This window comes from Piliocolobus tephrosceles, chromosome 14 (assembly GCF_002776525.5).
Source record: "Piliocolobus tephrosceles isolate RC106 chromosome 14, ASM277652v3, whole genome shotgun sequence".
In the NCBI taxonomy this organism is placed as follows: Eukaryota; Metazoa; Chordata; class Mammalia; order Primates; family Cercopithecidae; genus Piliocolobus; species Piliocolobus tephrosceles.
This window is the reverse complement of record NC_045447.1, coordinates 10,216,545-10,232,016: the sequence shown is the minus strand read 5'-3', so window position 1 is coordinate 10,232,016 and position 15,472 is coordinate 10,216,545. Positions and strand designations below refer to the sequence as shown.

Below are 15,472 nucleotides of genomic sequence, written 5' to 3'. Positions count from 1 at the left end.
GCACCCTTTGGCTGAAGCTGCTTGTACACACCAGCCCCTGGCATTTCACACCTGCCCTCAGGCCAGAGGCAGGCCCAGCCGCATCCACCCGTCCATCTGTGTGCACCAGCCAAGCACCTACTTCAGGCAAAACTAGACCGTGTGGGGCTGGGTGGGTGAGAAGGCCGGGCCTGGCATGGAGTAGGTGCTCCTTAAACATCTGTTGGATGGATGGATGCACGTGAGTGAGACACATTTTTAAGAAGCTGACAACCATCGCCTCCGGACTTGAATGAAGAGACGAATGAGAAGTCAAGAGAAGTCAAGAAGTCACTGCTCACCTGGCCTCCTGCTCTCTGTCCTTAGATGTCTGCGGAAACATCCCTGGTCCGAAGCGCTTGCTCAGTTGTACACATGAGCCCGAGGGTCCTCAGCTTTTCTTTCCATAGGTTCCAGAGGCCGTAGTTTCTTTGTAAGACTCTAGGTGTTTATGTGATTATTGGCTTAATGTCTATTTCCTTCCCAGACCCCACAAGGGGAGGGCTGAGTCTGTCCCGTTTATCATTAAATCCTCAGCTCAAGCCCCGTGCCTGGCACGCAGTAGGTGCTCAACAGAATGAAGGGAGGAATGAACATGGTATCAGGATAATTCAATTCGGCCAACATTAGCTGTTGCCTACACGGTGCTGGCCCCTGGACAGGACGTGGAGACCTGGGCCTGCTGGTAGAGCCCAGCTAAGGCCCCTGAGAGCTCCATGCAGGGTAGGGATTGGGAGAGCAGGAAGTCCCTGGTGCGGGGCTGCAGAGAGGGCTTAGGACGAGCAGAGAGGAGTTCAGGGTTGGGTGTGGCCGAAGGGGAGGACAAAGGCTACAGGTTAGGGTGGGGAGCAGGTGGTAAGATCTGCTGGTCACATCCTGGGACAGTGGACTCAATTCCAGAGACGGTGACAAGACCCTGTGGGAATCCTCGCCTGATCGGGAAGGGGTGAGAGAGGCAGCTGGTGGCCTCCCCTCAGCTCAACTGCTGCTGGGCTGTGCAGCTTGGGTTCTCAGCCAGGTTCTCAGGGAAGCCAGAGAGGCATAAGGAGGGCTCCAGAAGCAAGCCTGGCCCCAGAGGGCTTTGCCGCCAGCCCCAGGCCTCCTTGGGTCTTCTCTCGATGCTCAGAGAAGAATCTGGGGAGGTCAGGGTCCAGGAGGGAGCAGAAGCAGCTCCCTCATCCTCTTGGTCTGATCCATGGCCAGCGCCTGGCCAGTGACCCTACCCCCGAAGTAGAATCCACAGGACCTGGACTGTGGCCATGGCTCTGGACAGTCCTGGGGACAGCTGCTTCCTGCCATGAAAAGGGACCTTAGCTTGTTACTCTGGGCACTTCGTGGCTCAGCCCTTGCCCCTGGGGACCTGGAGCCAAAGACCCTTAGAACCATACTATCATAGCTTTTATTTATTCATACTACAAATATGTATTGATCACTTACTATCTGCCAGGCCTTCTGCAAGGTGTTGGGATGTATTAGTGACCAAAGAGTTCACCATTTAGCAGGGGAGGCTACATCGACAGATAATCACACACACGCATGCAGAGAAGTTAATTAAAAATCGAAATCATGTTACAGAAGTCAACTTCAGGGAGTGATCAAAGATTATTATGGGAATCCTGATTTATACTGGGGGCCAGGAAGGGCCTGCCTGAGAATGTGAATTCTGAGCTGATACCCGAAGGCTGAGTGGGAATTTGCCAGGCAAAAAGGAAGAAGTGCTTTCTAGGCAGAGGCAGCGGCAGCATGTGTGAAGTCAGAAACACATCTCAGAACAGATAAGACCTTAAGCTTCCAAGACTCACAGTTGGCTTGCCCAATCGCCCCCATTAACTGTGCTTGCATATTCCTAGTGACAGGGAGCTCATCCCCTACCCAGGCCTCCAGTCCCTTACTCGGCCAGGTCTGCCTGTCAAAGGCTCTTTATCCTGAGCTGATCTCTGCCTTCCTGTCTTCCACTCTGTTCACTTGTGGTTCAAACCAAGGCAGGTCTGGCCCCCACCCTTGCTGACTGCCAGGCCTCTGAGAGCTGGGGGAGGGGTGGGGTTTCAAATGCCTCTCTCTGCCTACCCCGTCCCCCACAGGGAGGCTCAGGCCCTGTCTGCTGACCTCCTGCCCCATCACTCTCCAGGTCATCCGCAAGGGCTGGCTGACTATCAATAATATTGGCATCATGAAAGGGGGCTCCAAGGAGTACTGGTTTGTGCTGACCGCTGAGAATCTGTCCTGGTACAAGGATGATGAGGTGAGTCAAGGGCCAGTAGTCATCAAGGGGCTGGGCTGGTGGCCAGAGTCAGGCTCAGACCCTCCTAAGGGCTTAGAGTGGGCTGGATGGTGGAATAGGGTCTTAAAATGTCTCATCAAAGATCCGTGGGCAGGCTGGGCATGGTGGCTCACACCTGTAATCCCAGCACTTTGGGAGGCCGAGGCGGGTGGATCACCTAAGGTCAGGAGTCTGAGACCAGCCTGGCCAAAATGGTGAAACCCCGTCTCTACTAAAAATACAAAAATTAGCCTGGCATGTTGGCAGGCGCCTGTAGTCCCAGCTACTAGGGAGGCTGAGACACAAGAATGCCTTGAACCCGGGAGGCGGAGTTTACAGTGAGCCGCGATCGCACCACTGCACTCCAGCCTGGGCAACAGAGCGAGACTCCGTCTCAAAAAAAAAAGGATCCACGGGTGGAGTTGGGATGCAAGGGTCCAAGGCAGGTGACCCTGGGGGTTCAGGGGGAGGCACCCTCTCACCCAGGTTGGAAGAAGATGGCTTAGCAGGACCGAGGAGCCTGGGGCTAAGTGCCCCGGGGAGGGTGGGCAGGGGCCTTGGGTGCCCCTCCCTGACCCTGCGGCCCAGCGGCCTTCCTGTTTTCCCGCTGCAGGGCGTGCCGCCTCCTCTGTGGCCCCCACAGGCCCATGACACACACGAGTCCAGCTGCCAGACACCCGGTTAACCCCTGCACCCCAGTCCCCTAGACCCCTGCAGTCCAAGGGAAATGCGCAGAGTGCCCCCAGGCTGAGGGGCAAGGAGTGTGGGGGCCCTGCCGAGTTGCCACAAAAGAAACCCTCCCCGCCCACTAGGGTGCACAGAAGCCCCTGCCACCTCCTTCCCGTTGCTGGTCTCCTTTAAGAACGAGTCTATTTGGCTTTCACATCTGGATTCCAGAGGTGACCAGAGAGAATGGGGAGGGCTGGGGGTGGGCTTGTGGTAATGAACTCCAGCTGGCCAAGGAGTGGGGGAAGGGACCCTCTTCTTCCTGAGGGGCTGTTGGAGGCTACAGCACCCTCAATGGGGGAGCGGGGCTCTGGGTGGGGCCTATGATTTTGGCCTCCAAGCCCCCTCCCAGGTCCCTGTCTCCTCCAAGTTTGTCCTGGGCAGGGGCCCCAACTCTCCACCTTGGGAGGGGCCCTCTGTCGTCACTGGCGGGGGCGCCAAGCCATCTGGGCCTCATTACCCCAACCCTGGCCTCCCCCAGCATGGGAGCCCCTGGAAGGGATGGAGTGTGCGGTGGCGTGGGGTGCGGGTAGGGGCCGGCTTCCTGCCGGTCACTCTGCAGGCTGCCTAGATGCCCCCATGGGTTTGGGGTCTCCCGTGTTGAGGCTCCTTACACAGGGCCAGGGAGACCATGTGACCTGGGGCCGAGGGCCTGAGACCTGGCGACACTGTGGGGGAGGGGCGCGTGCCACTGAGGGGGTCCCCTGTCCTTGTGCCTGAGCCTGTAGCTCTTTCTGGAGATTTTGTGTACATCTGAGTTAAGTCGTGTGCGAAAACAGCTCTGAGAATCGTATGTGGGGAGGTGGGAGCGGGCTGTGGGCTGTGGGTGCTGGGAGGCGGGGTGTGTTTGTGTGTGTATCTGTGGCTTGTGGGTCTGGCGTGTGGGTGTTTTTCAGGAGTGTGACTGGGGTATAAGCATCTAGGTGTGTTTGGAATATGTGGTCTGCATTTGCATCTGGGGGTGAAATCTTGTACCTGCAGAGTGATTCTGGGCACGTGCCTGTACTTGGGAGGTAAATGCAGGTGTGTGTGGGGAGGGGGCTCCGGAGGGAGGGTGTGAGTATGGGGTGTTTGAGAATCTGTGTATGTCTTTGGGATGTGAGAATGGGGGGAGTGTTCCAGTCGTGAGTGAGGGTGTGTATGGGTGTGTGTGCATGCAATTGTGTGTGTCTGTTTGGACATGGGTGTGAGATTGAAAGTATGGGAGTGCTCATGTATGTGAGTTCTGGGGCTGTATCAAGGTGCATGTATGTTGAATGTGAGTGGATTTTTGCACTAGGACCACTGGGGATGTGGAGGTGGTCCAGGCTGGTGGGAGAGTGGTCTGTACTTCTCTACCCAGCCGCCAGCCCTCAGGTTTTGGGGTGAGGGAGGCTCTTTGGGCAGACCGGCAGCTGCCCACATCCCCAGTCCCCATTGACCCCCCCCCCATCCTCTCAGTCTTCCTCGGCCACCCTTCCCCCATCACCGCTACCCCCCACCAGTCCCACAGCAGGGTGGCACCCTCATCCCTCTGTGCCTCCTCCCAGCCCACCCTGTGCCCCAACGCCCTGGCTCCAGGCTCCGGTTCTGGGATGGCAGGCAGGGGTCGGTCCAGCTCTCCAGTGGCGGCGGCGCCGAGGGTCTAACCCAGCCCAGCCTAACCAATGTGCAGACTACTGTACAATTTGGGAGTCCTGAACAGATAGTCTAAACACTGGGTAGACGGAGTGGAGGTGTCCTCTGGTCCATCCAGGCAGCAGTGTCTGTCCATCCGGTGGGCGCTTCAGCCCCATCCCCTGGAGATCCAAGAACCCCCCAACCCCAGCCTGTGTCCCCCCAGCCCCAGACCAGCCAGCCCGTGATCCCCTCTCTGCTCCCAACTCCCCTTCTGCCTCCTTTGACGTGGCAGGGGTGAGCGGGAGCTGGGGCTGAGAAGGAGGGGCCTGAGGAGGGGGCCGGCCGGCAGGAAGGGAGGGGTGGGGGGAGGAGGCCGCTCCTACCTAGTGTCCAACCCCGAAGCGCAGGGCGGGTGGCGGCAGGGCCTCTCTCGAACGGTTCCAGATGTTCCCTGGCCGTGTGTGCAACTTCCTCATCTCCTCCCCCAGCTGCCCTCTGGGGCTCCCGGCCACCCGCCTGGCATAAAGAGGGCTTTATGTGGCTGCATGGGCCAGGGGGGGTTGGGGGGCAGAGAGGGGTGGGCAGGATGACGCCAGGACAGGGGAGCAAGGTCCCCCTAAACTCAGCCCCCTACCTGAGATCCTAGGCAAGGCTCATGCCCAAGCTCTTTGAGTCCCCAAGGCCCACACAGACGACCCCCGTGAGCAAGTAGGGCATGGGTGACAAAAACCCCTCCCCCTCCCAGAGCCCCATCCTGGGGTATCTCCTCCCCGGATCCCTGAACCCCTCTCCTGGGACACAGCAGCCTACATACACACGTGCCCATACCAAGCATACACATGGGCCTAGCACCCCACACGCCTGCGTGCAGATACACATAACTCCTCCTAGACAGCTTTAGACAAATCAAACACACAGCCCATTGTACCACGGTGTGCAGGTAAGATGTGCACCCCAGTATAAGTGTGTGGTATAAGCTTGTGCGTGGCTGTGCAAATGTAGGCTTGCACAATTGCGACACACATCCACAAAGTGTGCACACATCCACATTGAGATGCAGACACGCTCACACTGACACGTGGTTCATGCTGGGCACCTCCCCAGATATACATGTGCACACACACAATAGGTAATATGTACTTGAGCTTGCATGTGTCGGCACAAACACACAACTACACACATGTTGCACACACAGGCACACCATCTCCAGGCTTGTGCTGGTTGCCTTATTGCTAACACATGGGGAGCTTGGGGGAGTGGGCTGAGCCAGCCCTTTGAAGCCGCCGGGGCTGGTGGCCCCCCTTCCTGGTCTCTGCAGTCAGGAAATGAAGTCAGAGGCGGCCAGGCCGGGGGCGAGAGAGGCCTGAGTGTGCGGTCCCTGCCTGAGGCCGGCCTGGCTTGTATCCAGGACTTGCCTGGGGAGGGATTGTGGGAGCCTCCCACACTCTCACCTCCCCACCCCTCACCAGCCTCCTGGCCTCCGGCATATATGCAGAGCTGGTGGGACCGGCTGGAACGCCACTGGGGGCCGGCGGTGCCCAGGAGGCCTACGGTCCTGTGGCCAGGATTTTATCTAGCTGCACCTTCACAGAGGGAGGGGGCTGATGCTTAGAAGCTCCGGGCCAGTCAAGGGGACTCTTAGGGAGTGAGGTGTGGCAGAGAACAGTGCCAACCTCACTCATGGCTCCTACCTCCACCCACAGGAGAAAGAGAAGAAATACATGCTGTCTGTGGACAACCTCAAGCTGCGGGACGTGGAGAAGGGCTTCATGTCGAGCAAGCACATCTTTGCCCTCTTTAACACGGAGCAGAGGTGCCTGCCTGCCCCTGGCTGTAGCTGCTGCAGTCCCAAAACCACCCGCACTGAGTAGAAGCTGGGTACAGGGATCCAGGGAGGAGGGGAACCTGCCCCAGGCCCCACAGCAAGGAATCCACTGACAGATGCTTACTGAGTTCCTGTTTTGAGCTAGACATCATGTCAAGCTCTCCCATCCCCTCCCCTTCCCTTCCCTCCTCCTTCCCTCCCTCCTTTTCCTTCCTCCCTTCCTCCTTCCATCCTCCCTCCTTTCCTCCCTCCCTTCCAGTCTCCCCTTCCCTCCCTCCTTCTATCCCTTTCTCCCTTCCATTGTCACTGGTATAGTGCATGCTCTTCATGCACTATACTCTGCCAGGCACTGGAGCCAAAGGGCCCTAGTCAGGCCTGGTCCTCTTCTCCTGCTCACTTTCCTATAGGGCGGTGGCAGTACCAGGCCTCTTCCTTCCTGACCCAAGGCTGACTCTAGTGGGCCCTCTGCTACTCAGAGATGAGGGTTCAGTCCAGCTGCCATCAGAGGGGTCCTCAGAGAGCCACAGAGGAAGCTGGTGGGGTCTGGGCCCCAAGCTAGAGACTTCACTGAGTATGGTTGTCCCCTTATCAAAGGTCCAGTCCCCTTCTAAGCATTTTGCCACTCACTTCACTGAATCCTCAGTGACCCGAGGAGGCGGGAATTCTTATTGACCCATCTTCCCAATGAGGAAACCGAGGCTGAGAGAGAGGAAGGGACTTGCCCAGGTCACACAGCTGGGAAATGAGCTGGCCTCAGGCATGGTGACCCCAAAGCCTGGGCATACCCTTAACCCCCAGGGAGGGTGGGGCTTTGCCCATCTGCCCTCACCATCTGCCCTGTCTTGCAGGAATGTCTACAAGGATTATCGGCAGCTGGAGCTGGCCTGTGAGACACAGGAGGAGGTGGACAGCTGGAAGGCCTCCTTCTTGAGGGCTGGCGTATACCCTGAGCGTGTTGGGGTGAGTGGCAGGGCAAGGAGAGGAGGGGCAAGCATGATCCTGGGCCCCTGGGGCACCATCCTCAGTGATGCCAAGTTACGTCATGTTTCCCAGCCCTTATTTGGCTCAGAAATAATAGGAATCCTCCCCGCTACCCACTCTGGGGGTGGGAACCAGAGATAAGTCTCCTGGTCCTCCCATCCTTCTCCAGTGGCAGTTTCATGTCTCTGTCTCTGTTGCAGATGGCATTTCTACATTCCCCTTTCTATGATGGTGGTTTCTTGTGACTGCCTTCTCTTGCCTCCCCTATTTCACTGTGGCGATGTCTAGAGTGGCCTGAGAGTTGGGGTGCAGTGTCCCAGGTTCACTCAATCTCTCCCCTTTTCCCCTCTGTATGTTTCCTTCGGCTGTGCTCCCTGGTGGTGGCGGCGGTGACAATGTTGGTGTGTGGGCCTCCCAGGACAAAGAGAAAGTGAGTGTGCCCTTCTCTTGCCTCCTGCCAGGCATCTGCAGCCTGGCACCAACTCCAGCCAGGTTTTCAAGCAAGGGACCTGGAGATATTCTTTTCTAATTTCTGGATTGGGGCCAGGCGCAGTGGCTCGCGCCTGTAAACCCAACACTTTGGGAGGCGCGAGGTGGGCCGATCATGAGGTCAGGAGTTTGAGACCAGCCTGGCCAACACGGTGAAACCCCATCTCTACTAAAAATACAAAAGTTAGCCAGGCATGGTGGTGCACACCTGTAATCTCAGCTACTCAGAAGGCTGAGGCAGGACAATCGCTTGAACCCAGGAGGCGGAGGATGCAATGAGCCAAGACAGCACCACTGTACTCCAGCCTGGGTGACAGAGCAAGACTCTCTCAAAATAATAATAATAATAATTTCTGGATTGGGAAATTGAGGCAAATTCTAGGCACTAGAGTCAGAACCAAGACAAGGCTGAATCAGGGGAGTCTAGGGTTCTGAGAGGCACAGGGATGGGGAGCCTGGTGTGTGTTCAGGCCAGTCGCTTCTCTCTGTGCCTCAGTGTTCTGGGTACCTTTGGAGGGGCTGAGATCCTGGCGATGCCTGGAGCCTGGCTGCATGGCCCGGCCACCCTGATGCCCTTGTGTTCTCCATGGCAGGCCAGTGAGACCGAGGAGAATGGCTCCGACAGCTTCATGCATTCCATGGACCCACAGCTGGAACGGCAAGTGGAGACCATCCGGAATCTTGTGGACTCGTACATGGCCATTGTCAACAAGACCGTGCGGGACCTCATGCCCAAAACCATCATGCACCTCATGATTAACAATGTGCGTGCTCCGCCGCATGGGGGCAGGGAAGTCCTGTGGCACTGGGGACGCAGGTGGCCATGTTGGCCTGGGGGAGATGCCAACCAGACCTATGGGACCAGGTCCAGGGAGGGAGGCACGGTCCAGACCAGAGCTGTCAGATAGAAATATAATGAGGGGCTGAGCACGGTGACTCACACCTGTAATCCCAGCACTGTGGGAGGCCAAGGCAGGCGGAACACTTGAGGTCAGGAGTTCGAGACCAGCCTGGCCAACATGGTGAAACTCCGTTTCTACTAAAAATAGAAAAATTAGCTAGGTGTGGTAGCGTGAGCCTGTAATCACAGCTACTTGGGAGGCTGAGACAGGAGAATCACTTGAACCCGGGAGGCGGAGGTTGCAGTGAGCCGAGATCCTGCCACTGTACTCCAGCCTGGCCGACAGAGCGAGATTCCATCTCAAAAAAAAGAAAAAAGAAATATAATGAGGGGCTGGGCACAGTGGCTCGTGCCTGTAATCCCAGCACTTTGGGAGGCCAAGGCAGGAGGATCACTTGAGCCCAGGAGTTCAAGACCAGCTTGGGCAACACAGTGAGACCTCATCTCTACACAGAAATTTTAAAGAATAGCTGGGGTTGGCTGGGCGCGGTGGCTCATGCCTGTAATCCCAGCACTTTGGGAGGCCAAGGTGGGCAGATCACCTGAGGTTGGAAGTTTGAGACCAGCCTGACCAACATGGAGAAACCCCGCCTCTATTAAAAATACAAAATTAGCCAGGTGCGGTGGTGCATGCCTGTAATCCCAGCTACTCGGGAGGCGGAGGCAGAAGAATTGCTTGAACCCGGGAGGTGGAGGTTGCGGTGAGCCAAGATTGTGCCATTGCACTCCAGCCTGGGCAACAAGAGCAAAACTGCCTCTCAAAAAAAAATATATATATATATACAAAGAATAGCTGGGGTTGGTGGTAACACGTGCCTGTAGTCCTAGCTACTGGAGAGGCTGACATTGGAACATAACTTTGAGCCCAGGAGGTTGAGGCTACAGTGAGTTGTAATCTTGCCACTGTACTCCAGCCTGGGGACAAAGTGAGACCCTATCTCCAAAAAAAAAAAAAAAAAACAAAAACAAAACAACAACAACAAAAACACACACACACACACAAAGAAAAACAAAACAAAAACTGAGTAGACAAGTGTTCTGGTGGCGTGATAGGTCCTAAGTCCCCTCCCGGATCTGTGACCTTGGTCAGGTGACTTTTCCCGTGGACCTCAGTGTCCTCATGTGAGCGAGAAAAGCGCGGTGGGGAGGCGAATCTTCCAGTCTACGCAGTGTAGGAGCCGCGTCGGAAAAGCCATACCAGCTCACAGTCCCAGCAGGGCCCGGTGGGGCGGCCAGGGCGGCACAGGCATCAAGTCCCCACCTCCTTCCCTCTTTGCCTACTCGCAGACCAAGGAGTTCATCTTCTCGGAGCTGCTGGCCAACCTGTACTCGTGTGGAGACCAGAACACGCTGATGGAGGAGTCGGCGGAGCAGGCACAGCGGCGCGACGAGATGCTGCGCATGTACCACGCGCTGAAGGAGGCGCTCAGCATCATCGGCGACATCAATACGACCACCGTCAGCACGCCCATGCCCCCGCCCGTGGACGACTCCTGGCTGCAGGTGCAGAGCGTACCGGCCGGACGCAGGTACCAGGGCCGGCCCCCACGGCCCCAAAGCCCCCCAGCCCGGGGCCCACGGGAGGAGTGCCGGGACCGGGCAGTGGCGCGCCCGCGTCACCGGGGTGGCTCCCACCTGGAGCGAGGGGCGGAGCTTAGAGAGGGCGGGGCTTGCCGTGGGGCGGGGCTTGCCGTGGAGAGCTGGCTGCGAGGCGGGGTGGAGCTGGGACGTTGGCGCCGCTGGGGGCGGGGCTTAAGCTCCGGCGACCGCCTCGGGGCGCGGCAGGGAGGGGCTTGCGTGCATGGGCGTGGCAAGCACTGGGCTGGGGCGGGGCCTCGGTGTGGGCGGAGCCGCTCATCTCGCCTCTCCTTGTTCCTCGCTCCCTGTCGCCTTCAGGTCGCCCACGTCCAGCCCCACGCCGCAGCGCCGAGCCCCCGCCGTGCCCCCAGCCCGGCCCGGGTCGCGGGGCCCTGCTCCTGGGCCTCCGCCTGCTGGGTCCGCCCTGGGGGGGGCGCCCCCCGTGCCCTCCAGGCCGGGGGCTTCCCCTGACCCTTTCGGCCCTCCCCCTCAGGTGCCCTCGCGCCCCAACCGCGCCCCGCCCGGGGTCCCCAGGTGAGTAGGGGCTGAAAGCGGCTGGAGAGGCTGCCAGACGGGCGTGGCCGGGAGGGAAATGGGGCTGGATTCCAGAGCATCGGACCCGGCCGCCAGAACCGGCCGTTTCCATCCCAGGCAATCGGACTCTGGGTGCCGGAGCCACGCCACGTGTGGCCGAGGGCTGGCGGAGCCTGCCCCCGAGGGAGCGCTGAGTCCCGGAGGTGGTCGTTTCTGGGGAGGGGGCTGTGGGGCTCGTCCCACCTGCCCCCTTCTTTCCAGCACTTGCATGGCGCTTCCCTCTATTTTCACTCTCGGCGGCCGCCCACACGTTGCATTCCTCCTCCTTTCTTCTTGCTGTTCTCCATCCTCCATTCCGTCCAATTCCTCTCCCAGCCCCTGCGGAGCCTACCTTAGGTCTGAGTCTGAACACCTACCTATCTGCTCTGGGTGTGTGGATTTCCTTCAGCTACCCTGATGTCCCCATTTCCCAGTCCTGACTCCTTTGAGCCATCCCAGGGGGTGTCCAGCCACTGGCCCACAGGAGCAGAGACCAGGCTGTGACTGTGTGACTAGAGAGGTGTGTGATGTGTGTGTGGGCGTGCACACGAGTGTGAGAGTGTAAGAATGGCACCCAGGCCCGGGCTAGGACAGGAGTAGCTGGGGAAGGAGCCTGGGGCCTTGGGCAATCTGATGGTCTTTTTCCTCCCCACCCCCACCCCCCCGCTTCTGGCCCTACCCAGTCTAAACCAATGTGGTAGGGGTGGCGGCAGGGGCAGGGATGGGAGTGGCTGAAGCCTGCTTCATTCCCAAAGATTTCTAAGGAAAAGCTTTCTACTGCATCCTTTGGCTTGACTTTCTTGACCCATGACCCTCTTTCAAGGAAGTTCACTCCGATTCCCAGTCTGCCCTGTTTCCACTGGCCACATTCTCTAAGGAAGAACACTGCAGGACAATAGCATCTGTTTTGTTTCTGCATGGCTGGAGGGTAGGGTTGTGGGTCTAGCGCCCATAAACCAAAATGAGGCAGGGACTGGGGCTTGCCCTGTGATGCTCTGATGACCAAAGCGGATGGGTAGAGGCAAGCAACATGGTATTGGGCAAGAGGACTGGAGTGGGAGTCCAGAGATGCTGCTTTACCCTGGGCCTTTAGACGTGTCTCTTTCCCTCCCAGAGCTTCAGCATCCCTTCTACCAAATGATGACATTCTGCCTTTCTCCCAGGGTGGCTGTGGGGATCGAGGGAGACAATGGCTATAGGGATGCTGTGTTAACTGCAGATGCAGCCGTAGGAGCACTTTGCTAACTGCCAACGTGAGTTCAGATTTGACACCCAGGTCTATGGTGCGGTGTGAGATATGTGATGTAAGGTTTGATGCCAGCCTGACTCCAGTCTTGCTAATACATATGAAACTTTTGGCAAATCATGACCGTACCTTGGGGAAAAGAGCAGTCTGGGAGAGCTTGTTCAAGGCGACCTGACTTCAGTGCGGTCTGAGGCATGGCTGAGATGAGCTTATGTGGCAAGGAGGGTATCTGGGTAAAGAGCTGCAGTGTGGGCAGAGGTGTAGTGTGGGCTGCATCGAGGACAGCCACTGGCCAAAGCAGAGAACAGAGAGAGAATGAGGAAGAGCTCTGTGGGGAGGGTGGGGCATAGGATGGAGAACCTTCAAAGTCGGAAGAGTTTGACTTGTTGGGGCTCAATGCTGTAGGCAGTAGGGAACCACAGAAGGCTCTTAGGTGGAGAAATGACAGCTGGACATTAGCGAGTAAGCCCTGTCTCCATGAGCAGCACGGGTGGTCCTCTGAGCACGCCAGGCACGAGTGTGCAGGGAGCTGGTGCAAATGCCTCTGTGTGCGGGTGAGCTTCTGTGTTGTGACTGCCCACACGTGTGCTTCAGTGTGCTGAGTGGCTGCATGCCCCAGATCCGTGCTGCACGCGCCGCCGGCCAGTGAGGGTGCTGGGCACCGGGAGGTGGCAGGGAAGGAGGCGTATGCGTGTTGTTTGTGGGCATGTGTGTTAGCGTGTGCATGTGGGCCATGGGGCCTCACAGCATGTGTGTGCACGCCCGGGCGTGTGCGTGTGTGTGTCCCCCACCCCCAGGCCTGCCCACCCGTGCGTGTGAACTGCCATGTTGATTTCGTGCTGTCTTTCAGAATCACTATCAGTGACCCCTGAGGAGCGTCAGCCATGGTAGGTACATGCCTCACCGCCTGCTGCATGAACGGTGTGTCTGCCCCGCTGCACTAGCTCCACACGGGGCACGCACCTGGGACCTCAGAGCCAGGCTCCCCGCCCCTCCCTTCTGCAGCTGTAGACTTGCTCTTTCCTCTTTCTGTCCTTGTGCCGCTGGCTCTCTCACCTCCCTTCCCAGCGAGCCTCGGGACTCAGTGCCACTGTCCAAGGCCTCCATGGCTGAGCCTGGGGACTCTTGGAACAGGCTCCGTGCCCAAGCTGGCAGACATGGGTGCTCTCTGGAGCCGTCAGAGAGGGCAGAAAGCTCGTGGTTGATTGTGTAAAGGCTGGGAACTTGGAGGGGATTGTGTGTGGGGCTGGACTGTGAGGCGGCCAGAGGCCTAGGAATGTCATCCTGGGCACACCGTGCCTGGTGTGCAGTCAGAGTCATGCTCCTGGGGTAAGGCATCCAGCTCCCAGCCTGGCAGCGCTGAGGGCCAACTCCACTGCAGAGCAGGGGTGATAGTCAGGGGACCACCTCCTCTATCTGCCGGCAATCCAGTGGTGATCTAGAGTAAAAGCTTGAGAGTCCCATACACACGGTCATCCCACAGCACACCTCACAGGCCAGGCAGGGACACACAGCCCCCTCCCCTCCCTCCCAGGTACCGTCATAGCTGCTAGCGTGTGACTGAAGGCAGTGTCCCTGGCCCCAGTTGAAGCACCGTAGCCAGCCAGCGGGCTCACGCACCTTGGCCTGTTGCTCCTAGGGTCACTTGTGCCATTCAGCCAAGGGGACGACCGTGCCTGCTGGTCCTGCTGAGCTCCACCCAGTGAGCCCGCCCCCGTTCTCCCGCCACTGACTCTCACTCTTCTGCTTTTCCCAGCAGGAAGGGCCCAGCCTCACCTACGCGACCTGCAGCCCCCCGACCAGCCGAGGCTCCCCTCTTAGACTTATAAGTCTATGGCCACTGGCATCCAGCTGCCTGCCCTCCCTGCCTCCCCCAGGGTCATTTCATAGGGTCCTGGGTTTTCTGACCACCGAGAAGGGCCTCTGGCGCTCCCTCCAGCCATCCCTTTTAGTTTCACCCTCCTGGTTCAAGCAGTGTTCTTTCTCTATCAGGCCTGGTGGCTGTTGCGTGGGGCTCCCCAAGGCAAGGGGTGGCCCTGGGCCGGAGGGTTGGAAGACAGGGTGACCAGAGAAGAGGGAAGCCCAAGGGGGCCGAGCATCAGCTTGAACTGTGGGTGCCCTGCCTGGGTGCTGTGTGAGAGGCCAGCGTGTGTGGGGTGGGGAGGGCCGCCACAGCCCCCAGGCGATACCGGTGAAGCTACAGCTCCTCCCTCCATCTTCCTCCCCTTTTCCTTCCAGCCCCTCTTTTCCAGGAACCTTGCCACACCCACACCTGTGCCCTCCCCTCCCCGGCCCTCCCACCACACCGCCGGTGTGGCCTGCCCCGGCCCGTGTGCTGCACTTGCCTTACCAGCTCTCTCCTCGCTTTTCTCTCCCGTTTTCTCTTTGCTTTCTCTCCAACTGCCAGCCGATCGGGTCAGGCAAGTCCATCCCGTCCTGAGAGCCCCAGGCCCCCCTTCGACCTCTAAACAGATCCCTCCTCTTCTCGGAGACCTCCCTTTCCAAGCCTGCCTGGACGGCTGTTCTGTGACTTGACAGTGGCTTCCCTAGCCCCAAAGCCAGCCCCCTTCATCTGTGACTTAGTCTGTTGTAGTGGTGAGCTGACACCTCCAGGCGTGACCATTGGTGAAAACTTGTGCCCCTTCTGTGGTATGCCCTTGCCTTGTTCTATAAATATCTATAAATACTCATATATATACACACCTACACATGGCCGACCGCCTCGCCTCTAGCGCTGGGAATCAGTCACTGTGCTGTCCTTGTGGAGTCTTGTGGCCCAACTACAAGAGAACGCTGTCCCCTGACATCCCCCTCCGAAGTGTGCCACCTCCAGTGAGCCTCCCTGTCATGCCCAGCCTGTGGGCAGCCAGCCCCCGCCATACCTCCCGCCCCCTACCAAGCATGGGGGTGCTGTGCAGGCAGCCGTGTGGCCTGACAGTCTCTACCAGTCCTGCTGTCCCTCGGCTGAGAATAAAACCTATTTCTGGATGACGGGGAATGTCTCCTCTGCTGGTTGTGTTCTCTCTGGAGCTCAGGGGAGGGGAAGGGCTAAGCCATTACTAGGGTGCTGTTGGGGGCGGTGAAAAGGCCACATCCTTTCCAAGGGACGCTTTTCCTGGTAAGTCCCTGGAGCTTAGTTGGCTCTCATCCTGCGAAGCCGGCTCTGGCCACTAGGGGGCAGGGCCATTAACTCAGCCTGGAGGGAGCCTGCGGGGTGGCGGGCATTCTGGAGGGACAGACAGAACAGGCCACCAGGCTCAGGCAGGCGAGGGAGGC

General features: G+C 58.6%; 1 protein-coding gene across 16 annotated transcripts in view; it reads left to right on the top strand.

The window, feature by feature from the left end:
• Positions 1–15,198, top strand: part of DNM1 (dynamin 1) — a 57,765-nt gene extending 42,567 nt beyond the window's left edge. For 2 of the 16 annotated variants that reach the window (XM_023217029.2, XM_023217027.2), the window contains 9 exons: positions 2,147–2,260; positions 3,091–3,177; positions 6,307–6,416; positions 7,277–7,388; positions 7,828–7,839; positions 8,492–8,662; positions 10,087–10,328; positions 10,696–10,911; positions 13,953–15,196. In XM_023217029.2, coding sequence (XP_023072797.1) covers positions 2,147–2,260; positions 3,091–3,177; positions 6,307–6,416; positions 7,277–7,388; positions 7,828–7,839; positions 8,492–8,662; positions 10,087–10,328; positions 10,696–10,911; positions 13,953–14,025 — 1,137 coding nt within the window. In that variant the 3' untranslated portion in view covers positions 14,026–15,196. Of the gene's footprint in view, positions 1–345; positions 452–555; positions 784–2,146; positions 2,262–3,090; positions 3,178–6,306; positions 6,417–7,276; positions 7,389–7,827; positions 7,840–8,491; positions 8,663–10,086; positions 10,329–10,695; positions 10,912–12,339; positions 12,342–13,046; positions 13,084–13,952 lie in introns of those variants that run through there. The other 14 variants (XM_023217032.2, XM_023217031.2, XR_002732572.2 and 11 more) reach the window with 13 other exon arrangements.
• Positions 15,199–15,472: the final 274 nt, after the last annotated feature.